Here is a 24,652-nt window from a genome sequence, read left to right as displayed (position 1 = left end):
ATTATTTCCAAAGATGGTAGTAAGAGGAAACTGAAAATAAGAATATTTTTCAAACACTAAGATACACCCTGTTACATGGAAGGGGCCCAAGAAATATTTGTTGAATGAATGGTAGAGTGATAAATAAATGGTGGCCATTGCCGTGAGCTATCTTAGTAAACTCAGGTAACCAGAAGCTTGAGTGCTAGTAGTCACTTCCACCTGAGGCCCACTCCAGTTGAAACAGAAACTCCCATTTACAGTTAATGAGCCTTTAGAGGGTTATCATCAGTGAAAGAATAGATTAGAAAAACATTTCTTTTCTGGAAAGGAAGATAATCAAGTTTTTCTGTCTCAAAAACAAAGGTATCTTTGAGAATTCTTGATTGAAGTTTTGTCTTCACACCCAAAACTTGTGTCATCTGGGAAATCCTGAGCCAAGTATTAATATAAACATTGTTTCCAGTTGATAATTCCCATAGGAAGAATGAATACAAAACCTCTCAGGAGGCTCTCACCCTGAACACAAATAGAACAATACTCTCTATTGAACAATACTCTTTATTGACAATAAAGTCTCTTGACATAGATTCATAATCCCAAATATAAAAATACATACAAGGAAGTCATCAAAATTAAAAACATTTGTGCTTCCATCTGGCCTGTACCCGGTTCTTGTATAAATAAATAAATCTTTTAAAAAATGTTTGTGCTACAAAGGATAATATTAAGAGTGAAAAAGATTGGGTGGGGGAAGCAAATATTGTCTAAAAAAAATGTAAAAAATAATAAATGTTAAAAGAAAAAAAGAAAAAAGAAAAAAAAAGAATGGCGAAAAAAATAAATTGATACTGAAATATTCAAAGTTCAAAAAAAAAAAGAGTGAAAAAGATGTCCCATGGGGTGGCAGAAAATATTTACAAAACATAACTTGTAAAGGACTTGTATCTAGAATATGTAGGAACACCTATGTCTTAATAATACAAAGGAAGTAACTGAATTGAAAACTGGGCACTGGCTCTGAATATACATTTCTCTGAAGGAATTAAATAAATGATCAATAAGCACTTGCAGCTCAAAATCATTTGAGCTAGTCATCTAGACTAGCTCTAGTCATCTAGAAAATCAAATCAAGCCACAATGAGGAGCCATTTCATACCCACTGGGTTGGCTACAGTGGAAAAGATAGATAATAACAAGCACTGGTGGAGATGTAAAGAAATTGGAACCCTCATGCACTACTAATGGAAATGTAAAATGGTGCAACCACTTTAGAAAACAATCTGGCAGTTCCTCAAAAGTTTAAACAAAGAGTTGCCATTCTATTCCTATGTATATAACCAAGAGAAATGAAAACTTCTTTGACCTATACAAAAGCTTGTACATAATGTTCATAACAGCCTTAGAATTCCAAAAAGTGGAAAAAACCTTGAATGCTCATGAACTGATGAATGGATGAAAGTAGTATATCTCTACAACAGAATATTATTTGGTGATAGAAAGGAATGAAGTACTGGTACAAGTACAACATGTTGGAACCTAAAGAAGCCTAAGATTCCACGTGTATGAAATATCAAAAATTGGCAAATTCATATACAGAGAAAGTAGATTAGTGATTACCCGGGGCTGTAAGAGAGGTTGGGAGGAAATGAGAAGTGATTTTTATCAGGTACGGGGTTTCTTTTTGGAGTGATAAAAATGTTCTAAAATTGATTGTGATGATGGTACAACTCTGTGAATATACTAAAAGCATTTAAATGTACACTTTAAATGGGTGAACAATTATATCAATAAAATTGCTGTATTATAAAAATCACACAAGCAATCAGGACTTTCAGAACAAGTTAGTAGATAAACTAACCCCCTATGAAAAATCTTAAGAAAGTATGCACATTGCAGCCCAGAAACAGAAAAACATCAGAAATGTTTAAAAATGGATGAGATTCTCCAATAAAGAGATAATAGAAAAGCAAATAGGCCAAGTATAGGCTATACTGTCAATTTATTTAAGCTAGAACTACATTTTCAGGAATTTTATTTTCTATTTGGATCTAATTGTTTTATGTTGGTATGGAGACATCAGAAGTGAGAATTGGAAGGTGACCATATCTCACACAGCGGTCGCCGTGCTCTGCTGCAGTTGGCATTGCTAGTGTGCCTGCTCACTGGTTGGCGCTGACCTTCAGCAGGCCCATCCTGCCTGGCAGAGCTTCTCTTTCATTTTCTACAGCTTCTGGGCCAGGTGCATGGGTAGTTCCTTGATGAAGGGTATCAACTTCTCCCACAGGTCTCCCACACCAATAAAGGTTGGAAACAGTGACAGATGACTGTGTATTCCAGTTTGTCTTTGTGGACCTCATGGTTTCAATTTGTATTTGCTCTTTGTGCTTCATGGCCACCTGTTCTTCCTAACAGCTTACCCTGATATGTTATAGAGACATCAAGTTTACACTAGTCATAGAAGCAAGGGCCTAAACAGACTTCCTCACTAATTTCCTTAATCATGTAAGGGCTAATTTCTGTAATAAATCTCATACTCTTCATCACTTATAGTGATTCAAATTTTTTTTATTGATCTGTAAAGTGATACACTTGGCCTTGCAAGAATAAGATGCACCATTTTCTCTGTTTCCTCATTATTTTGTAAATCCCTTGAAGACAGAGCTTAGGTTACACCTGAGTTTTGTTTCCAGGCCATCCAGAAAAGGGCCTGAGAGTTCAGAAGATAGTAAAATCTCACCATATTTCTTTTGAAGGGACAAGTACCATAAGGCCTGTAAACAAAAATTCCAAGTAGTCATACTTACTGGTGATTTGCTGGGGACATATAGATATGATTCAAAGTGAGGGCTCCTGTTGATAATATTGTAGTGCACTAAAGGACTACACTGGCATAGATGCACCATAGTTTTGCTCAGGTGGTGAGGAAGACACAATCTAATGGCTCTAGCTGACATTATACAGGCTGACTCTACAGGCTGAGCTCCCAAGTGGGACCTCGCACAGATTCTTCCTCATTCCATGGAAACTATGACTGTGAGCTTTGCCTATGGATGTCTCCTTTTTTCCTGCCTTGTAAATGTGTGAAACAGTTCAAAATCAGTACCAAAAAAATATCAGGACTCTGGCAGATTTTTCCAGGACCCCAAATTTCTCTGTGTCCTCTAACATTCCCCAGAACGATGAACTGGTGATTCTTAGCCCCAAAGACCCACAAAATTATTTGTCACAGGTGACAGCACTAAAATACACCCTGAACACAGACTCACAGGTGTGGCAGGTGGTGCTGCTTGCTCAGGGAGAGCCCAGAAGATCAAACCCCAACTCCTGCCATCAAAGAGAAGCAGTGCTGCTGAACCTTCAGGCTGATGCCCCTTTTGGCTTCCCAATCGTCACGATTTTCTTAAAAGTCAAAAGATCTTATTTTGGTTTGAGACTCTCATCTCCCTGCCATCTGAGAGCATGTTAAACCTATTCTGCTTTCAGACTTAGCTTTCCTTCTTTCACCTCTCTCTCCAGGCTATTCCCTTATAATTTGCTCCTCTGTGCCTTTGCTCATGTGCTGTGGAATTCTCCCTGTCTGGATTGGAGAGTCCAACCAGTATTTCTGCCTCCTGCCATGGAAATAGCAGGAGTAATGGTGCCTCTTTCATCTCCATGGTCATAAAAGCCTTTAAGAGTCAGGACGCACCTAGATCAAGGAGCACCCTCATTAAACCAATGTGCCTTTATGCAGATTTCAGAGAAGGGAAAGAAAAAACCTACTGAATCATTATGAGAATAATTACTACTTGGAATAATCATGGAGTCTATTCTTAGACCTCCTGTCAACTGTCCAGGTTTTCCCCTTGACAGTCATGCTCCTAAGAAGAACATTTGACCTATATGTCCACTCCTTCCCCTCATTATTTAACCCACCCAACTGTCATCTTCTCTAGACTTTCTGCTTTAAATGCCAGCGCAGGTTGTCTACAGTCCCAGAATAACCAAATCAGTCATTAGAACAAGTCACTGTCATGAGCTCCTCTTCGCAAGTGCCTTCATTCACTGCTCTTCTGTTCTTACTCTTTAAACACTGGTCATCATTAGGGTCTGTCCCTAAATTATTTATCTCTATGAATGTTCTTCATTGTGGGCTGACCCCCAAAACAGTGTTAGATACCACTCTGTGGTGATTTTTTTTAAATATTTTTTTAGATTTATTTTTATTTATGCATACAAGAACTGGGGTGTAAGCCAGAGGTATGGGGGGGTGTGTGAGAGAGGATTCAACAGAGACAGAGTGGGGAGCAGAACAGGTGGATTTACTGAAACACACTGCTGAGGGGAGCAGCAGGTGAGACAGGTGAGGTCTGCAGCACCATGTGAGTTAACTTCCTGGCTGGGGATAGAACTCAGGCTGCCCTACCTTGACAGCGCTGAGACTTTAACCCCTGCACCACCTGGGAGGCCCCACTCTGTGTTTTTTATTTTTATACAAGAACCAGGGTACAGGCCAGATGCGCAGGAGGGCGAGAGGATTCACCAGAGACAGAGTGGGGAACAGAACAGGCAGACTGAAGAAATACACTGCTGAGGGGAGCAGTGGGCGAGACAGGAGAGGTCTGCCACGCAATGTGGGACCCTCACCGGCTGGGATGGAACCCACACTGCAGAGGCTGCAGACAACTTCACAGTGCAGCGCTCAACCGCCTGCACCACCAGGGAGGCCCCTTAAAATTTCTTAGTTTAGGGCCTCTCTGGTGGCACAGCGGTTGAGCGCTGGGTTGCGAAGCTGCCCGCAGCCTCTGCAGCGCCGGTTCGATCCCCGGCTGCAGCGCCGGTTCGATCCCCGGCTGCAGCGCCGGTTCGATCCCCGGCTGCAGCGCCGGTTCGATCCCCGGCTGCAGCGCCGGTTCGATCCCCGGCTGCAGCGCCGGTTCGATCCCCGGCTGCAGCGCCGGTTCGATCCCCGGCTGCTCCCCGGCCACCGGAGGAGGGTCCCACATGGCGCGCAGACCTCTCCTGCCGCCCGCTGCTCCCCTCAGCAGTGTACTTCGGTCCTTCTGCCTGCTCTGCTCCCCGCTCTGGCTCTGGTGAATTCTCTCACCCTCTCGCGCTTCTGACTGTACCCAGTGCTTGTATAAATAAATAAATAAATCTTTTTTTAAAAAAAAATTTCTTACTTTAGTATGGATCTTTTTCCTGAATGCCAGGAGTTTATATGCAACTTCCTATGGCTCCTCTGCACTCTCAGTTGCTCAGCAAACACATGGAAGCCACTGCTAGATCCATCACCTTTCTGAGGGGACCACCAACCTAGAAGTCAAGACTTCCTGGAAGATTCTACCCTCACTTTTCCCTCCTTTCAAATATCAATCACAAAACTAATTTTTCTTGCCTGGCCACATAAGTTGTCCAAGAGACAAACCTTGGAAAGGATGGATATAATTGGGTTAGACAAAAATCTGGCCAAAGATTCCCCATTTCCAGGCCACATAGAAAGAAGCAAGTTTGCAGGCCTCTCATTCCAGCAGTTCATAAGCTTAGGCAGCTTCTACAAACTGGAATGAACTGCACTCCTAAGGTTTCAGTTAGACACCCCACACTATCTACAGTCCCCTGATTTTCCTAGTGAGTAATCAAAGAACACTAAATGGTCTAGTGCATTCTTGCCAGAAGTGCCAAGACGACAGTCACTATGTTACATTGCAGTTTTGGAAAATAACACCTGGGAAAATTCATACGCGCTCTTTAATGGAATGGATGTCTGCGTCTTCCAGCCGGAGGCAGTTTGCTTTGGGAAGGCGGTCACAGTACTTGCGGCTGGTGGGCAGTCTCACCGAGCTCTGTGCGCAACCGCGCGCTGTTAACTAGTCGGGAACCCTGCAGCCAGGCTCTCTGGACCCGGGCTGAGTGGGGAAGGTAGTTCTGTCCCTACTTTGCAACCCCGCCAGACATCACTCTTCTCTGTGAAATGCGCCCCCCACCCCCCTTTTAAAAAAGATTTGTTTATGCATACAAGAACTAGGTCTAGGCCAGAGGTGGGGAGGGAGAGGGTGAAAGGATTCACCAGATACAGAGTGGGGAGCAGAACAGACAGAGCTACTGAAATATATAGCTGAGGGGAGCAATGGGCAAGACGGGGTGGTCTGCTGCACCATGTGGGTCAGCTCCCTATCCGGAGATCGAACTCATTCCTCAGTGGCTGGCGATAGCTTGATAGCGCTGAAACTTTAACCCTTGCGCTGCCAGGGAGGCAAAACTAGTTTTCTCTGCTTGAAGCGCCGGCTGGTAAGGTTGTTGACAGTAGAGGCTTAATCAGTGCCGTAGCGGAGACTAGAATTGCCAAAGCAGCATCTTCGTTGTCCCTGAGTCGTTGACAGAGGCCAGGCGCTCACAACCAGATCAAAGCTGAGAGGGGCCTCATCCTAGGTGGACCTAGGATTGGTGGTATTCACCTCATTCAGCTGTAGATGCAGGGAAAAAGGGTGGGGCTCGTCCGGGATTTGAACCCGGGACCTCTCACACCCAAAGCGAGAATCATACCACTAGACCAACGAGCCAAGACATAAAGATTCCATTTTCCTCTTTACGAATATTGGTTCTTCCTGTTACTTGGACCACCATACCTGGGGACCATATCTGATTGTTCAACTAAGCTCAGTAGTTTTTGCCAGATTTCATGAGCATCAAAGTGCAGATCCGCAAGAAACAGAGCCGCAGAGTCCCAGAAATAGGAACGTTCAGTAAGGGACTCCGGCTGAGCTGCGAGTCCGTGCGTGCATCCTTTGGGAAAGGTCAGGGTACTCGCAGGCTTAGGACCAGAACCATCGCAGGCTGTCTGGGCTTAGAAGATTGAGGAAAAATAAAACCACTGACTTCACCCAGAGGCTAAGGTTACCCCAGGAGCAGGAATAGAGAGAAAGGCGAAACTACATTCTCATGGAAGCCAAATCCTGGAAGCAATGCATTAGCCTGCGCAGTTACGGAATCACATTTTGCACATGTGCTTTTGCTGCTTCCTTTCAGCTTTATCTAGTGAACTTCACACTGCAGGTCTAGAATAAGGCCTCTTTCAGCGCACAGACGTTGACGTCGGGGAAGAGTTGTCCGCTTCCAATACCCATTTCTATAGACGTCTACACCCGCCCACTTCTCCATCACCCAAAAGGTGGTAGGTGGGATGGGAAGGGAGGGCGCTGCACTTACTCGGTAGTCCCTTCTGCTTGGGGGACCAAGCTCTAACTTCCCAAAGGCGGAGCAGTGTCTGTCTTTGCCACATCTTATACCCTGTGACGAGCACATTCCTGGCACAGGGGAGAGACTGAATAACTGAATCCTCTGGACTGAGCACCAGATACCTCAGGGGTTGAAACTGGGGTGGAGAAAAGGAACGCTCTTCTCCCACCCCTCTTCTGCGTCCATTTGTTCTGGACTTTAGGTTGTTAGCAAAGAGCATTACAGGTCGGAGCGAAAGGGTTACCCCAATTTTAACCAATTTTTGCTTCAGGAGAAACATGGAGGAATCTCAGGCTCAAATTGATCGTTAAGGACCCTGACTCCGCTAAAGGAAGGGGACAAGGTGGGTGGAACCGAGTGTTGTGGGGGGGGGGCTGGATGTCTTCACACCTCACTGCTTCAGCACCCCCAATTCTGAGAGACCAAGGGGTATGTACTGTACTTGACATGGTCGCCTGCATTTTAGAAACACACCACAACACCAATCTTAGTCTACGAAAGCTGATGTTTTTTATGAAGTTCAGGCAGATTGGCGACAGGAACGCTGATGCCATATCTCGCATCCCCCTCTCTACTCCACTTCACCCCAGGGTTCCACTCGTGGCCTTGGTGTTGACGGATCTCAGTTACTTGTCAGTCCTTAGGCTGAGAAGCATGCACTGTCGGTGCTACCCTTCCAGTGACTTACGTTCCAGTTTGGGCCTGGTGAAGAACATGTTTTTTGTCATAAACGAAGGGGTACTTCATTCCAAACACATTCCTATCAATTTTTAATTATTTGTTAAATCCTATTTTAGTGTAAATGCTATTTATTTAGCTGCAGTTTTGCAAATTTCGGGGATTCATTGGTATTCTCTCTCTGATGAGGCTGGCTCCATAGCTCAGGGGTTAGAGCACTGGTCTTGTAAACCAGGGGTCGCGAGTTCAAATCTCGCTGGGGCCTTAAGAGTTTCGATTTTTATCTCCAGCCCTCTCACCCCCCCCCCCCTTTTCGTCCACACTTGAAATAGACTTGTTGAGGAAAAGAAGCATTTATCTGTGATCTTTCTGGGAAATTCAGATCCGGGTTATTTTAGACGAAAGATGGCAGGATAAAAAGTTAGGAATTTGTTCACTTCAGTATATAGGGGAGAAACTAGATTACTAAGGTCTTTCCCAGACCTGTTTGAGGAAGAGAGCAATTTGTCCTCATCCCACTGATAGCCATGAGCTCTCAGCTGCCATAGGAACGTGGAGTCCTGCCCACTTCCCCACTGCAGCGAGCCTGGCGCGGCGGGCTCCTGCGCTCTTGGAGCCAAAACTGGTTCACAGAATTGACAGATGGCTCTGGGGCAGCCTAGTCCAGAAACTACTCAGATACAGTGCAATTCGAGTTTCAGCTCTGCATCTATCCTCAGTTCCTCAGACGCAATTTCTCATGCTGCACATTGCTTCCAGGGTTCTGTTTACTGTAGATTAACCTCTGGCGACCTCTTGATCTCCAATCTGAATTCGAGCCTCAGATATGCTGGAGCCAGGCCTCATTAGTGATTACTACATTCACAAAATGCCACACTAAGCAAGTCCTTTCATTCCCTTCGATAGCTCAGCTGGTAGAGCGGAGGACTGTAGGAGTAGCCAACCACTGTGATCCTTAGGTCGCTGGTTCGATTCCGGCTCGAAGGAGAATGGTGTTTTTTGCTGTTGTTTTGCTGCTGTCACCTACCCAACTTACAGGTTTTATCCTAACCCAATGACTAAATTCTACTTTCAGGCAACAAGAGAATATCTTTTTTTTGCCAACCTTGAAACTTAATTCTGAGTGTCCATTTTATGATCCGCATTAGATGTGGTTCTGTGTACTCGGGACTTGTGAGTTGCTGGTTTTCTTTTTAGATTTGTATCTGTTATCTCCTAACCTTTTATAATCCGCTAGAAAATTTCAAAAGATAAGAATTACTGCAGCCTTATTTTTGGAGTGATATGGCTAAATAGAAATACATTGAATTGTGAAAAAGAATCCCTGTTATAGTCTAAGAAACTAATGGGTCTTACTTTACCTTTAGTGCCTTTAGTAGTGCTCCTGCATTGTTTAATCAAGAATGAAGCATTTAAGTTGACTTTATAAACTCACAACACAATTTGTGACCTGTACCTAGATTTAATTAGTGTAAATGGAAAATATGCTAGTATTTTTTCAACCCTTTTCCTGTTAATCCCAACACTACCTTTTAATTTTTGAACTTTTCTCCCAGAGAAGTATTTTTTTGTAGTCCCCTTCTTTATTTTTTATTTCTGCGGAATAAAAATGTAAATGTACACATGAAGGAAAGAGAGAACATGTGCTTAGATACTCAGTTATTTTCTCATAATCTAAAAAAGCGTATGCAGTCTTTGAAGAGAAAGTTTCCTAACTTTTAGTGCTCCGCCCATTACTCCAAAAACTACAATCCCTGCCTTGCCTCTCCTTGCCTAAAGGCTCTACCAGATCTTTCCCCAAGTCCTAGTGACTTGAGGGGTCAGGGTTCGGGGCTGGTTAGTGAGAGGCAAAGTTGGTCTTTCACTGGATCTTCACCAAGCGAAGGGTCTGCTTGCTCCCTGTCATCGTTGGCAGGGATAGGGGGCGACAACTGGAAAAGTTCCAAGAAAGCTGCTGGGTAGAACAGAGGGCAGAGGGGGCTGGAGAAGCCTGGGGGGCTGCAAAGGAAAGGCCTGGACGCTTCGTGGCCGGAGATCGACTCTTGTCCCGCGTGGGATCAGCTCCCCATCTCTCCCCGCCTACGCCACATTAGGGGCCTCCAAGTCCCTCCTCTCGTTCCCTTTTCCCTCTGTTCCAGTTCACAAGTAATGTGAGCATCCTGGGCAGAACTGGGTGTCCGCGGTAGACGCCAACCAAGTTTCCTCCGGCAACTAAAGCAGTGTGGAACAAGGTGCAGACTCAGAGGCAGCCAGCTCAGCCCCAAAAGCCAGAGGACACCATGGAATCTGGCGGAGCGGTTATTATAGGTGTGGCTTCCCACGCCCAAGTCACCGGAGGCAGAGGATTGATTCAAACATCTGTCGCCAGCCGCTTTGGCTGAGGTGTATGGCTTCGAGGAAATTTCACTTTGTGTTCTTACGCCTTTTGAGAATCCTCAGAAAAAGCTTCCTACCTTCAGCAGGACACACAAGATTGGCACCTGCCACAGCGGTGGAGAGACATTGACCTGAACCTCAAGTTAGAGAAAACCTAGAAATCCTGTGCAATTATCTTGGTGTGTAAGGTACAAAAGCAAGAGAGTCCAGTACTCTTTACTACTAGAAAGGCAGTGGGGAGTCAATGAGAGGGGAAAAGACTATTTAAAATATCTCCGGAACTGTAATGCCTTGTACTGCACCTCTGCTTGTTCTCCTTTATTTGATCTTCATTTATTTCCACACTAGGATAAAACTTTGCAAACTAAAAAGTTGAAGGAAATGGGAAAAATACAGACAGACAAATAAGTAACTAAAACCACTCTAAGATCCCAGCGAGGGGTCAAGTGGTTTCAGAGACAAGTTTGGGGAGACCAGAGCATCCTGGAACAGCCCATTTGCGCTGTCCACTCTCTGGGCGTCCTACACCATGGGAAAGGCCCTTGTAACCTCTTGAAGTCATTCAGGCCAAGCAAAATGAACTGTGGCCGCTGAGCTGCTGAAAGAGTGAGAGTGAGAGGAAATCCCTGACAATCTTCAGGGGTAGGAAATGAGGCAAACTGAGATACAGGACTGTTGGTCAAAGGTTAATTTTTCTGATAGGAAAGGAAGGCCCCTACTCCCAAACTCAGTCTCTGTCTAGAAATGACAAAAACGGTCAGGCCCATGGTTGCTGCCCTGCTTCTCTTCTTGGAATGCATCTTTGAGCATTTTAAATTCCAGAGATGTGTAATACACACATTATGGTTAAAAGAAATCAGGGAATAAAAAAGAGAGGAGAAATAGCAAGTGGGGAGGGGATGAAAAAGCTTTAGCAATTTTGCCTAAGGCTGATTTCTTTCAAAATAATAACAATAATGAAGAGGCAGATTTGCTTCACTTCTTCCTGGGGTGCAGTGCTTTTTTCCAGTGTTCTCATTTCTCATTAATGGCTCTATTTTCAGTAAGAAAATGATCCAAGATTTGTCTTGGTTAAATACATTTTTAGTTCCTGTTTACTAGTTCATATAAACAAGGTTTCTAAAAAGTGAAAACAATTCTTTCATAAAAGTTGTATTATTTTCATACCAAAGATAAACACAAATCTATATATGTCTTTAAGGAAGATCTAATTCCCCTTCACACCCTGACCCTGTTTGCTCCTACCCTTGAACCTTTGAAAGAGAAGCCTCAATTCCCAAAAAACAAATTTTAGTTTAGGGCTCTGGATTCAGAAAGGACAAAACTATCTGTCTCATTTTCTTTCACAGTTTATGCCTGCATATTGAGTGAAAGGAGTTCACAAAAATCTCCCTGCCCTCAGACAACCCTGTGGTTGCCCCTTACTTCTAAGGTGGGTCCCCCATTGCACCTAAGCATTCGGAATGCGTCCTTTCTGAGCACAAGAGGCGCAGGAGGCAATGTCTCAGTAGAGTATCAAGAGCTCACAGAGGAGTGTTTTTGAAGGGTTAATGAGACATAAGAAGGTTCTAATATTATTGGGGAAATATCCTGAATTTTTGCTCAAAATTCTACTTAATCTTTGACAATATAGGATTACCATATGTTTCTACAAGGAGAGAATTAGAAAAAGGCTGTTGTGGGGCAGGCTCCATAGCTCAGGGGTTAGAGCACTGGTCTTGTAAACCAGGGGTCGCGAGTTCAAATCTCGCTGGGGCCTTCAGCTTTTTCTATTTTTCCTTCTGGCTGCCAGCGCGGCAGCCCTTGACAGATCGCCCTTGTCTTTCTTATCCACCGAGATGACGTTAAAGCTCTGCGCATGTATTTCCCCTGCTTCTCTACGGGTCTGGAGACACCACAGCAGCTGAAAACGACATTTGTGGCGTGAAGCTTAGGCTTGCTGGATAAACAGCACTCATTCCTGCCAATAGAAGGCACTCTCCAATGCACAATTCCTCAGGAAACGCCTAGTGACGTGAATGAGCCTTGGGGCGGAATGAGATTATACATATCGTGGCTCGTTGGTCTAGGGGTATGATTCTCGCTTAGGGTGCGAGAGGTCCCGGGTTCAAATCCCGGACGAGCCCTGTTTTTTTTTGCCTCTGATAAACTATATTAAAATACCGTTTCTGTTGCTTCATTTTCTTCTCTCTACTCTCCCTTGAAATGTTAAAATCAGGTTCCCAGTCTGATGAAATGTTTTCCCACTTCCCCCGGCCGACGGGCGGGCTGGCAGCGGGGATAATTGTCTTGGCCTCTTACCGAAATGAAATGGTAGCACGTTCCCTTTCCCTGCCTGTCTTCAGATCAGTCAAATAAAGCAGTGTCGATGGGAAATTGCTTGGAAACTTTAAGTAGTACTAACTATAAGAACGGTTTTCTTTTCCTGGAAGGAGCTGATGCATATTAACATTATCAGCATTTTATAAATGTATGGTGTGTTATCCTTTAAAAGAGTGTTTACATGTTATCACATATTTCCTTCCTTCTGCCCTTCCTTCCTCTTACTTTTCTTCCCTCCCGCCATTCCTTTCTACCTTCATCTCTCTCTGGACACATCCCCTCTCTCCTTTTTTTCTGTCGACATCCATGCGAGATATGCGATGTATTTTGTTAACTTTAGTGGAACAGTGGAATGATGAGAGATTGTAAATCCCCAAAAGCAAATCAAATATTGAGAATTAAAAAAAGTGAACATCTTCAAAATAAAAGGTAGAAGCTCATGAACATGGAAAAAAAAAAAAAAAACCCTCACAAAATTCTCCAAGCAAATTCAAAACATCTGGAAATAACTGCTTGCTTCAATGATTGCTTCAATGATCTACCAAATCTGGGTTTGAATAGTATGCACGCTTCATGGAGACGGTGATCTGGGAGTTGGGGTACTATAACAAAAAATAAAAACAAAGTAAACCTTAGCAACTTTCTTTATTGAGTAACTATTACATAAAAGAATGACTCCATGAGAAGTGAACTATATCCTCTTCCTGGCTGCAGACCTGCTAATTATCCACATTGACACTAAAATTCTCCTGTTTCAAGGCCATCTTTCTTTTCCTAAATAAGGACAGCTCTTTCTTCTCTCGCTTTCTCAAGGACTTGATTTCTGCAATCCACATTCCCTCCACAGGTCCAACACACCCCAGCAGCTACTTCTCTCAGCGGACAAGGTCAGGCTCATCAGCACACAAGCACAGTATCTTCAACCTTTAAAATCAAACTAGGTTTTTGTCTCCACAAAAATGGCTCTTGTCAAGGTCACTAATAATTTTGAGTTTTCAAAGCTAAGGGTCACTCCTCATCCTTCATCCTACTTGACTTTTCAGCAATTAGAGATGCCACACTCCTCATTTCAGAAGGTTGAAATTTTAGTTTTCTTTGCTGGCTTTTCCTTTCCTGACCTCAATTTTCAAATGTCATTTTGCCTCCTTTTTGGTTTTCTGTCTGTACTAACTAGTCCAATCATATGGCTTTAAATACCATCCATTTACTGATGAGGCCTAAAATTATGTCACAAGCTTCTGTCTAGATTTGTACATATAGTCACCTGCTTGCCCCATGCGAATGAGTTATCTCAAATTTAACATGTCTCAGAGAGTATTCTGCCACTCCTCTTCCAACTACCCTCCTACAACCAGGCATGTCTCAGAAGATAATCCATCATTCACCTACTTCTGCCAAATATTCCATCCAATCCACCAATCAACCTTACTGGGTCTACCTTCTGTCTTTCCCCAACTCATTCGCTTCTATTGCCCTGGTCCAAACTCTCCTTCATCTTTTGCCTGGGTCCCCAAAGTAGCCTTCTGACTCATTTTCCTACTCCTTTGCTCCTATTCTAGAAAGCAGTTAAAGTTATCCTATTAAAATAAAAAATAATAATGTTCTCCTCAGTTCAAAAGCATCCAGTGGCTTTTGACTCAGAATAAAATCCACGATTTTGCTCTTTCATGTATCTCTCTGACCTCAACTCCTACAACTTTCTCCTCCTTCTCACTCATGGACTTTATCTACATTGGCTTTTCACTGTTTCTCAAATACCTTGTTTCTTGTTCTGGATCTTTCCCTTGTTGTTCCTGGAATATATTTCCTCAGATATTTGCATCATTCCCTACCTTGTTCCTTCTGTGCTCAAATGTCACCTCTCTAGAGACATCTTTCTCACCGCATCCAAAATAACCTCTTAACTTTCACTACTCCCTGCACAGCTTTATCTCTCACACAGCTCTTATCACTACTTGACATTGTTGTACGTCTTTCTTTTCTTTTTTTTTTATGATTTATTTATTTATTTATACAAGCACTGGGTACAGTCAGAAGCGCAGGAGGGTGAGAGAGTTCACCAGAGCCAGAGTGGAGAACAGAACAGGCAGACTGACGAAGGATACTGCTGAGGGGAGCAGTGGGCAGCAGGAGAGGTCTGCGGGCCATGTGAGACCCTCGCCAGGCAGCCGGGTATCGAACCGGTGCTACAGAGGCTGCAGGCAGCCTCGCAACCCAGTGCTCAACTGCTGCACCACCGGAGAGTCCCCGTCTTTATTTTCTTCTTTTCTTTTCCCCCTATTATGATATAAGCTCTAGAAGGTCAAAGAGTTTGTTACTCTCACTACCATACCCTCAGTACTTAGAACTGTATATGATATATAGGAGGTGATGAATGAATGAATGAATGCATATTACCATATTCCTGGACATATCTGGTGGCCTTCAGAAGCCACAGTTAAGCAGCATTTATTTCTGGCTTCTATACACCAAATTGGAATTTTCCCGAAGACTAGGAGCCATGGAGATGGGCTTGCATAACAAATGCAAAACCCAATTGATCTTCATTTCTCCAAATTATCCTATGTACATGATTCAATCTTCTCCTTACTGAACTACTGCTTACCTGTGGGCAACCAGAATTAAAAATATCTATATCTATAATAACAGGAATTATATATATATATTTACTATAGCCTTTTATAGACAATGCTTGATCTTTCATTATCCAATCTCTAGGAATTTCAACTCAGATGGGAGAAAAAACATGGAAGTAGGTTCTGTGATCTTGAACATGGAAAAATATGTATTTAAGTAATGAAAATACAATATTTTGACTGCCAGACTCTGTTCCAAGCACTTTACATGTATAAGCTGATTTTCATACTTCCATGAGTTACATACTATGATCTTCTACATTGTACGCACGTGAGGAAACTGAGGCACGCAGCAGACAAGCAACTGGCCCAATGTCACAGTGATGTGAGAACTGGAACTCTGTTATACTAATAGCAGACTTCTCTCATTAACCTCACGTTGCTGCTCTGTGTTCCTTACAGTTTTTGTTTTCTGTGTGATGCCTTACAATGTTTCAAGACCACCTTTTTTTCTGTTTGGTCTGTGAGATTTCTTTGTGAGCAGGCATTGTGCTTTATTCCCCTTTCCTGTACTCAACAGTAGAATAGTGCCATTAACAAGTAGTCAAATTGTACTCTTTGGTGAGTAAAGAAAGGCAAAACAAAATTTAGGTTTATGTTGTTAAAGGCATCATTATTATCTTGTGATGGTGTTAGTGTATTTCTTTATGGAGAATGTTGAAAGATAAATCTGGTATATAATAAGTCCTTCCCTAAACCAAGATGTTAATACAAATATTTATATATTGTGTTTGAATGTTATTACTGTTCAACTCTATTAGATTTTACAATTATATGTGAAATGATGTTTAGCTATAGTGAGAACAGCTAGTTAATATAACAGTTATTGACATTTGAGCATTCTGTGAAATTGCATTTACAAGGACAAAAAAATCAAATAAAACATAGATGATTATAAACGAATGCAGGTTTAATGTAAAAATAATTAAATTTTTATAGGGCATTAATGCCTGCATCTTCTGTCTGTTTGAGAACTAGTAAATTGACTGCCAAAGTTTATTTTGAGATTTTTCCATCTTCATTGTGGTAAGGGGTGATTTTTATTAATATTTATTTGTAGCAAATCAAGCAGAAAAGAGAAACCAATTTTCACCAGGCTCTGGACGACAATCAATGTACGGTTTAAAAAAAAAATAACTGAATTATGAAAGACAAAAAATATATGAGATCACAAAGTAACGCATAGGCAACAACCCTACCACGTAGAGACAAAAGGCCAGCGGGAAAGGTCTTCAAAGAGACTATTATAATTTTTATCGAAGACACAACACAACGTACAGCAGCGAAATCTTGGCTTTTCTACAGTACGAGTTCAAAAACTCACTGGCAGCGGTGGGATTCGAACCCACGCCCCCGAAGAGACTGGAGCCTTAATCCAGCGCCTTAGACCGCTCGGCCACGCTACCCGCTGGGAGCCACACGCTGGCGTATTCAGTATCTTTCAATATCTTCCTCTCCTTTCACCCTGTGGCCGATAGCTTTGGCGTTTCCCCGGTCCTCCATAATCCTTTTCCCTCAGGGCCTGTTTGTTTTCTTCTTTGAAGTCACACTGCTTGAGACTGGTGGAAACAGCGGCGACACCCGTCTTGTGGTGCGTCGCGAGAGGCCGATCTGTCAGCTTCAACTTGCACCGAGAGCCTGTCCCGAGTGGGGCACAGCGGGCGCCCCGAGAGCGAGTCCTGTCCGGGGGTCCCCCGGGCGGGCGTCCTGCGACGAGGGCTTTCCCCAGGCCGCGGGTGCCGAGTCTGGGGCCGTCCGGAGCCTGGGCCCCGGCCCTGGCCCAGAGGCGGGGCTGCTCGCGGGCGGCGACCTGCAGCGGCTGAGGCAGGAGGGAGACGCCCCGCGGGGCGGAGCGCGGGCCGGGGGGTGTGGAGCCCGCGAGCGCGAGGAACCTCGGCCCAGGACGCGCTCTCGGCCGGCGCGGGGTGGGGGGTCGGGGGGTGGAGGGCGGGGGGGGGGGGTCGGGGGCGCACAGGCCTGGGGAAGCCCTCCCGGGAAGGCGTGATCACCCCCCGCGGGGCCCCCTGTCCCTGACGGCCGCTGGCTCACTCTGAAGTGAAAACGTGGGGTGAAATTATCCCCCTTGATCCCTGAGGTTTTATCCTTCAAAAAGATGAGCAGCTTGGAAGGGATCATGCTCAGCGAAATAAGCCAGAAAGAAAAAGAAAAATAGCGGATGGTCTCACTCATAGCAGGAATCTAGAAAACTTAAATAAGGGACCAGGAAAAAGAATAACTATAAGAAAGAAAATATCAAAATCAACAAACAACTATGAACCAGAGACACACTATGGGGGTGGGGGCGGGAGGGAGGGATTGGGGTCAAAATAAGGGGATTGCAATTGTATGGGGAATATAAAAATAAAATTTATTAAAAAAAAAAAAAAAAAAGATGAGCAGCTTTCCATCAGGCGGCAGCCATCAGGTGAGCCACAGTGGGCGCTGGCCGGTGCACCCAGGCGCTGTGGAGGAAGAAGCAGTCTTCTGTTTGGCGCTTTCTTGTCGGGGTGCGCTGCCGGCAGTTTGCCAGGCGCCAGCCCCTCCACAGGGCACCCCCCCCCCGCCTCCCCCTCCCCCCCGCCGGATAAAGCGTGCAAACCGGGCTACCAGGCCAAGCAAGGTTATGTCAGATCGCGGATTCGCATGCAAAGTGGAGGTCGCCACCGTGCAGCTCCAAGGGGTGCGACCTGAGGCAGCCTGTCCGTCGTGGCATTAATCAGCTGAAGTTTGCTGGAAACTTTCACTCTGTTGCCGAGGAGTGAGCTGGAGCCACTGTGGGGCTCTGAGAGTCCTAAATTCTTACTAGGTCGAAGAGTCCACATACACATTTCTTGAGGTTAGCCTCACCCATCCATTCCATAAAGCTATCAGAGGAAATCGTGGCACCCAGGACACCCGTCCACAAGCCGGGGAGACAGGGGGTGGGGGTGCTGACATCTGCAGGCCGTGTGAGCCCTAGTCTTGGAAAGGGCCACAAGTTCCACCACACAATCAGCGGCAATGCAGCTTGGAGAAGGCGTAATACTCCCCAGTTCCACCGTTACTTGTCGTTAATAAGTAATGTTTGTAATATTCTTACCTACCTAATAAACAACGTAAGACAAAAAATAAAAAAGAGCTGTGGTGTAGGGACATCGCCTCCGGGATCTGGGCAAGGGAGCGTGCAATGACTAGTTTGTCCACTAGGCGTCACCTTATGCTCGTGGTGGTTAGAAAAAGTTTACAAGAAACTGTGGACGTGGCTAAAACTTTCTTTACTAAAGTTTTAAAAGCCACCCTTCTGTCACTAGTGGCTCGTTGGTCTAGGGGTATGATTCTCGCTTAGGGTGCGAGAGGTCCCGGGTTCAAATCCCGGACGAGCCCAGTTTTTGCCTTCTGCTCAGTCATCTTGCTTCCCACCACCTCCAATAAAACCTTGGGATAATTACAGTTAAACATCATCATACTAATTACGTATAGTCTCTATGTAATGTTACTGTATGTACGCCAATTTGTGATATTATTTCAGGCCTTTATTCTTAATCTTTCAACAACTGCTCCTTGTGTTATTAAAAGCACAAGGATAAATACCAAATGTTATTACATAAAGTTTATATAACATGTTTCTACAAAAATCATTATTCCTGTAGACAGTCATTTCTCTTTGGAGCCACATATACTATGATCAAAGCATTTTCAAAACGAATGTAAGGACAGGGGCCTTGCCTAGGGCAACCTCCCTTCAAGCTGATCTCCCCGGGGCTGACACAGAGCGACAGTCATTTCTGAGATCCAAATAAAGTTAAAACAAAAAGAAGTGTCATGGTTTGCCCCCAGGGGAGAACAGTACCCTTGTTCATAGCCTGGGGCTTTAACTGCAAGGCAGAGATTGATAGCTTCTGATTTAGAACATGTCCTGCCTTTGATCAGATGCAGGTGGTTCTTGGACATAGGCAAGCTCTATTCTGTTCTCCTAACCTGGACAAGGTAACAGGGGGTAGGGAGAAGCCAGTAGTAAGCATGCTCAAGGCTGGGGAAGGTACTGCATGAATCTTGTACTAACACCTCTTTAAGAAACAGTTCTTCAGTTGCCAAAGGCAGCCAATGACTCCCTCCAGAATAGGAGTACTTCATGTCTTTTCTTTTGGGGGCAATAGCAAATGTTCTTGATTTAGGGACATGCTCCACCACACAATCATCAAATTTATTCTTCTATGTTTTCTTCTTAAAAAGCATTTATTTGGGGCACATTTAAATGGTTCTGAGTTCCTGAATGATTGCATGAATAGGACTTGCTGTGCCCACCTGGAACTTACTTTGAAATGTAAGGACAGGCCTAGCTGCTTCAGTTGAGGGTAAATTTTGGTTTAAGGATGGCCTGTCTGTAAATTTAGTGCAACATCAGGAAGTCGAAGTCCTGTGGCAGGAAATAACAAACATGCTAAAATGTCGATATATTTTTCTTTATATAATGTAAATGTATGTTTCCACAAGATGGCAGGCAAATCAAAATGCACTGAGTGGGAAATCTGTCGATGAACTCTGCACTTGTATCTTTGTAGCATTGTGCAACCAATATCCAAAATGGAACAGTTTGAATTCTGAAAAGATACCTATCATGAAAGGTTTTGAAAAGTAAATAATAGCCCCCTGGTTGTTCATATTCACGATCTAAAGGTACACTTTGATGTTGAATTAGAAAAACACACATTCTTCAAAATCTTTTCCAGAATCCTCTATCCTAAGACAAATTTTCTCTCCAAAATGCTTTCCTTTTTCCCAATTAGAAAGACATAAATACATTCATAAATACATTCACAAGAGACTATGTAGCTTCTCTCCATTAGAGAAATCATTTCAGGGAAAGATGTAGTAAAATTTAGTTATTTACCCACTCCTGTATCAAATACCCAGGAGATGGTGGCAACAAAAAGAATTATACTGTCTCAATTCTTTGAGTCAATGTCTTTTACCAGACCTTCATCCACTAATTTCCCATGTAGTTTTCCCAATGATACCATTGGTCTGTAGTTCCCAAATTTACTGTATATTAGAATCATTGGGGTAGCTTGTCATAATCCCCAAGCCCAGGGAACACACAATTATAGCAGAATGTCTCATGGTGGCAGGTAAAATGCCCAGTGGATTGCAACAGTCCACAGAGTTTTGGAACCATTGCTGTCCTCTCCAGGAGTCCAGGACTTTATCAAGCATTATGTGACTGTCAAGGAATTATCCCTGAAACTTGCCCTCTCAGGGTGAAACTCTCCCTAGTCTTGTCATCTCACATCTCCACCTTAACTTTTCTGCAACTCATTTCTTCATTAATGAAGTGGAGATAATAGCTACTTCGCAGGTAGTTAAGAACTGACTCTAATAAATGTTTTGAAAAGTTCACGTTTGTTTAATGAGGACATGGTCAGGACCTGCCTTATCCAACCCTCCCTCTGAGGCTTATTTCCTTCCCAAAGGCACCGGAAGTCTGCCTCCACGCCCCTCCCTTCCTGCTCGCCCCACTTTTGCCTGCCCCACACTCAGCTGGCTCCCTACCAGTTTGTCAGGGAACAGCAAGACACCAGGGTTTTCTCAGATCACGATCACAAGGAAATGTTACCTGTCAGAGCTACGGTAAAAATCAAAGGTGAGAGCAGTTAGAACCTAGTAGGAGCAGCATGAGGAGAGACTGGCAAGGAGCTGGGGAGAAAGGATTAGCAGACGGTGCTGAAAGGCTGGAACTGGGTGTTGTTATAGGTGAGACAATTATGAGAAAGGAAACCCCTCAGCAATAGGAATAAACTGGCATGTTCCGCTCTATATGAAGCACTTGGAGGGGTTTAGGGAAACAGATGAGACAGCCTGTTAAGGAGACTGTGGAGGCAACATGAACCCCACACATGAGGAGGAATTAGGGTACAGTGCAACTCCTGGCCCTGAGAGCAGAAATCGTCAGAAAGAGCTTTCTCTGGAAGCTGTTCCCCTAGCTGGATCTGTAGGATCAATATGATTTTCACTAGCATAGAGGAGGACATAAAATATCCCAAGGATGATGGAGCAAAGTCAGGGGGTGGGGCTGGAGCAATCTGATTACCCTTTGCTACATTTTGTCTTCTCTTAAAGTATAGGAGTTAGAGCAAAAAGTGTGAAGGATGTCTTACCTGTGATGATATTAATGGTGATGATTTTCCTGCTGCTTCTGTTCTGGGAAAATGAGTTGAATGAAGACGTCGTGAACTCGAGCTTAGAGCACTTGCACATGGACTACCCTAAGGAAGTTCTCGGAAGGTACTGCAATGCCAAGATCTTACAAAGGATCATCAGGGAGCCCAACAACTCCTGCAAGAAGGAACATGTCTTCATCCACGAGAGGCCTCGAAAAATCAACAGTGTTTGCAATTCTCCCAAGAAAGTGGCTTGCCAGAACCTTTCCACCATTTTATGCTTCCAGAGTGAGATAAAGTTCAAAATGACAGTCTGTCAGCTCATAGAAGGTACCAGATATCCCGCCTGCAGATACCACATCTCCCCCATAGAAGCCTTTATTCTCATCACTTGTAGCAACATAGGGCCAGTTAATTTCCAGGGATATGTCAGATAACTTGAGACCAGTCTCTGAGTCTCTTCCCTGGAGAAGCTGGTTCTCTGAGGCACAGCTGAACAGTGGACGGAGGGTAATGCTTTAAGTAGCATGAGTAGCCAGTGGTAATTCATCTATTCTTTCAGTATTGCTGAGTGGTTTATTTTATTGTTTCAGTCATAATAATTATAATAACCTGTTGCTGATTTAAACTATAAACTCTGTGTGTGTTTTAATTCCTCGTCCCTTTTCTTTGGTAATTTGATGAGAGCCAAGAATGAGTCCTAGGCAGGAATCGGGTTAAGGAGAAGTGATTGAAAACTTCATGTGAATGTTTTAGGGCACCACACTCCCCTCTCCACCCCGGTAATCTTGTAATTTATAATATTGTAAAGACTCAAAGTTAACGCAAAAATCCTTGATGAACTAAATACCTAAATCTTAAATCAAGACCTAACTTGATGGGGTTGGACTGAGGGCAAAACAAGTTATGTGAGTTGCACCAGAGCCAGTTCAGATCCTGTTATTTAAATTTTGATATTTGTTCATCAGGGATTACCTTGTATTAAATTTATGTTTGAAATGCTGCATTAAAATATTACTTATTTTGATTGCTGGTCTTTTTCTTAGCCTTCCTCTCCCCCGCCCTTAAATTTTGTAACTGGAGCAAGTGTCCCATCATCTCACCCTAATCCCACACTGGATCCTAGGGGTAGAGGCAATTGGGATCACCCCTTAGGGTCTTCTCTAAAGGTGGAGTATATAATGCAAACTGCATCTGCTCCTATTCCTTGGTTCCCTCTTTCCTTCAAAGAAAGGGAAAAGGAGATCAGAAAGATCCTGACTGGTCAGAAACCATTTCTCTTAAAGACAGTGGAGAGAAATGGAAAAGGATTTCTCAGAAAGAGATTGAGACCCTCAGAGCTCAGTGTGTCTCCTCTTTGCGCACCCAGAAGGAACTCAGAAGACTTTGACCTGGACTGCTGACTGCTTTCCCCTTTCAACTCCTAAGACTAGTTGGTTGTTCAGATCTCTCACTTTCAGGAGGGTCCAGGGTCTTTAGATTTAGAGGGTGAAAGCAAAGAAGGAAGGCAAAGAGGCTCCTAATTCTAGGAATCTTATCAAGTCCTGTTCCTCTTTGGGCACTGGTTTCCTCCTCTGTCGAGTGCCTAAACTAGATCATCTTTGAGGCGACTTCCAGGTATATGATTTCACAATTCTGTCTCTTAGGTTCTGTAGAAACTGGCCTTGTTGGGGGGATGGGTTAGTACTGGGAAGTACTAAGAAATAAAAGTAAATATGGTAATTTTAGGACAGATTAGAGGGTCACTAATTCTGAGCTATCACAGGTCCGTCCCACAAGAACCAGAAAAACATAGAGTGCTGGAAAATGTGCATTGCTCCATGCACAAGCTTTAGAAGGCCTTTTCTGTTCTGTTCTTTTCAGCTGAGAGACTTCAACTATTGCATTATTCATTTGGATTTAATTCAAGATCATTGTCAAGTTCTAACTGCTTACACTTAGGGAGGGAGGAGGGTGACAGTGTCAGTACAGGACCATCTGTAACCCTGTAAGCAGGCAAGGCTCACCTATTGCAAGTTATGGTTGAGTTTCATTACCCATTTCACTGTGGGATCCCCTGGCACACCTGTCTTCATTGAGACTTAGATGTCACCAGGGAGAAGAGTCCTCAGTAACTGGGTAGAAATTAAGCAGGAACAGGAGATCCTTGCAGATGACTTACTGGTTTCTGGAAATCAAATATAATTTAAAAATATACAAATTCAGGGCCTCCCCTGGTGGTGCAGCGGTTGAGCGCTGGGCTACAAAGCTGCCTGCAGCCTCTGCAGCGCTGGTTTGATCCCCCGCCACCGGAGAGGGTCCCACACGATGCAACAGACCTCTCCTGCTGCATCCGCTGCTCCCCTCAGTAGTGTATTTCTTCAGTCTGCCTGTTCTGCTCCCCACTCTGGCTCTGGTGAATTCTCTCACTCTCCCGCGCTTCTGACTGTACCCAGTGCTTGTATAAATAAATAAATAAATATTTTTAAAAAATAAAAAATACAAATATACAAATCCATGTACAGTAATGTCAAATGAGTGGCATCCTTTCCCTGGATGACACTTTAAAATTGTGGAAACATGTCCTTTAGAATCTGTTTCTATTCTAAATTCTGATTCTCTTTTGTATCCTTCTCCTTAGACTTCATCGCCTTTTCTTTTCTTTCTAGTGCTGTTTCTCCCCTCCCTCCCCAAACTCACCAAACTTCTAATTAAAAACAGAACCTTATAGGCGCCTTCCTGGTGGCACAAGGGGTTAAGACACAACGTATGAAGCTACCCTGAAGCCACTGCAGCATGAGTTCAATCCCCAGCCAGGGAGGTGACCCACATGGTGCAGCAGACCTCTCCTGACTCGCCCACTGCTCCCCTCAGCAGTGTATTTCAGTCAGTCTACCTGTTCTGTTCCCCCCTCTGTCTCTGGTGAATCCTCTCACCCCCCCCATACCTCTGGCCTCTACCTCAATTATTATATGCATAAATAAATAATCTTTAAAAAAAAAAGAATCTTACAGATAAGTGCATTCCTGTTAAAGTGTAAATAACAGACTATTCAATGGAATCTGTCCTTACAGTATTTTCATCCAATAGGGATTAAAGCCCAATTGAAATGAATTGTGACATTGTACACATTTGTGGTTTGGGGAGAAGTATTATTTTTAAGTGGCTCCTAGTGGCCCAAATCAAAGCCAGATAGCTGTGCATTCTGTCCACTTGACATATGTTTCAGAAAAAATGGGAATCTCAGCACTGCCCTACTTCTTCATTGTCTTGCTGTTTTCCTGCTGTCCCCTCTTTATGGTGGAAGATTCTTAGAAACTATCC

At 43.8% G+C, this 24,652-nt stretch overlaps 1 protein-coding gene and 7 non-coding genes across 8 annotated transcripts; 6 read left to right on the top strand and 2 right to left on the bottom strand.

Moving 5' to 3' along the window:
* Positions 1 to 6,452: 6,452 nt before the first annotated feature.
* TRNAP-UGG (transfer RNA proline (anticodon UGG)) lies at positions 6,453 to 6,524 on the bottom strand. Its single transcript has one exon. It is a non-coding gene; the product is annotated as a tRNA-Pro (tRNA).
* A 1,546-nt stretch (positions 6,525 to 8,070) lies between these two features.
* TRNAT-UGU (transfer RNA threonine (anticodon UGU)) lies at positions 8,071 to 8,143 on the top strand. Its single transcript has one exon. It is a non-coding gene; the product is annotated as a tRNA-Thr (tRNA).
* Positions 8,144 to 8,774: 631 nt separating this feature from the next.
* On the top strand, positions 8,775 to 8,865 carry TRNAY-GUA (transfer RNA tyrosine (anticodon GUA)). The gene is given in 2 exon segments: positions 8,775 to 8,811; positions 8,830 to 8,865. It is a non-coding gene; the product is annotated as a tRNA-Tyr (tRNA).
* A 3,075-nt stretch (positions 8,866 to 11,940) lies between these two features.
* On the top strand, positions 11,941 to 12,013 carry TRNAT-UGU (transfer RNA threonine (anticodon UGU)). Its single transcript has one exon. It is a non-coding gene; the product is annotated as a tRNA-Thr (tRNA).
* Positions 12,014 to 12,308: 295 nt separating this feature from the next.
* TRNAP-AGG (transfer RNA proline (anticodon AGG)) lies at positions 12,309 to 12,380 on the top strand. Its single transcript has one exon. It is a non-coding gene; the product is annotated as a tRNA-Pro (tRNA).
* A 4,156-nt stretch (positions 12,381 to 16,536) lies between these two features.
* Positions 16,537 to 16,618, bottom strand: TRNAL-AAG (transfer RNA leucine (anticodon AAG)). The gene has a single exon. It is a non-coding gene; the product is annotated as a tRNA-Leu (tRNA).
* A 1,885-nt stretch (positions 16,619 to 18,503) lies between these two features.
* TRNAP-AGG (transfer RNA proline (anticodon AGG)) lies at positions 18,504 to 18,575 on the top strand. Its single transcript has one exon. It is a non-coding gene; the product is annotated as a tRNA-Pro (tRNA).
* Positions 18,576 to 20,724: 2,149 nt separating this feature from the next.
* Positions 20,725 to 22,313, top strand: RNASE12 (ribonuclease A family member 12 (inactive)). The gene is made up of 2 exons (XM_037501915.2): positions 20,725 to 20,832; positions 21,314 to 22,313. Exons 1-2 carry the CDS (start codon positions 20,799 to 20,801, stop codon positions 21,784 to 21,786), a joined length of 507 nt encoding a protein of 168 aa, XP_037357812.1. The 5' UTR covers positions 20,725 to 20,798; the 3' UTR covers positions 21,787 to 22,313.
* The last annotated feature ends 2,339 nt before the right edge of the window (positions 22,314 to 24,652 follow it).

This window comes from Talpa occidentalis, unplaced genomic scaffold, assembly GCF_014898055.3.
Source record: "Talpa occidentalis isolate TD23 unplaced genomic scaffold, MPIMG_talOcc4v2.1 talOcc4.11, whole genome shotgun sequence".
NCBI lineage: Eukaryota > Metazoa > Chordata > Mammalia > Eulipotyphla > Talpidae > Talpa > Talpa occidentalis.
Note: the sequence above shows the minus strand (reverse complement) of the source record. Positions and strands in the feature narration are given on the sequence as shown.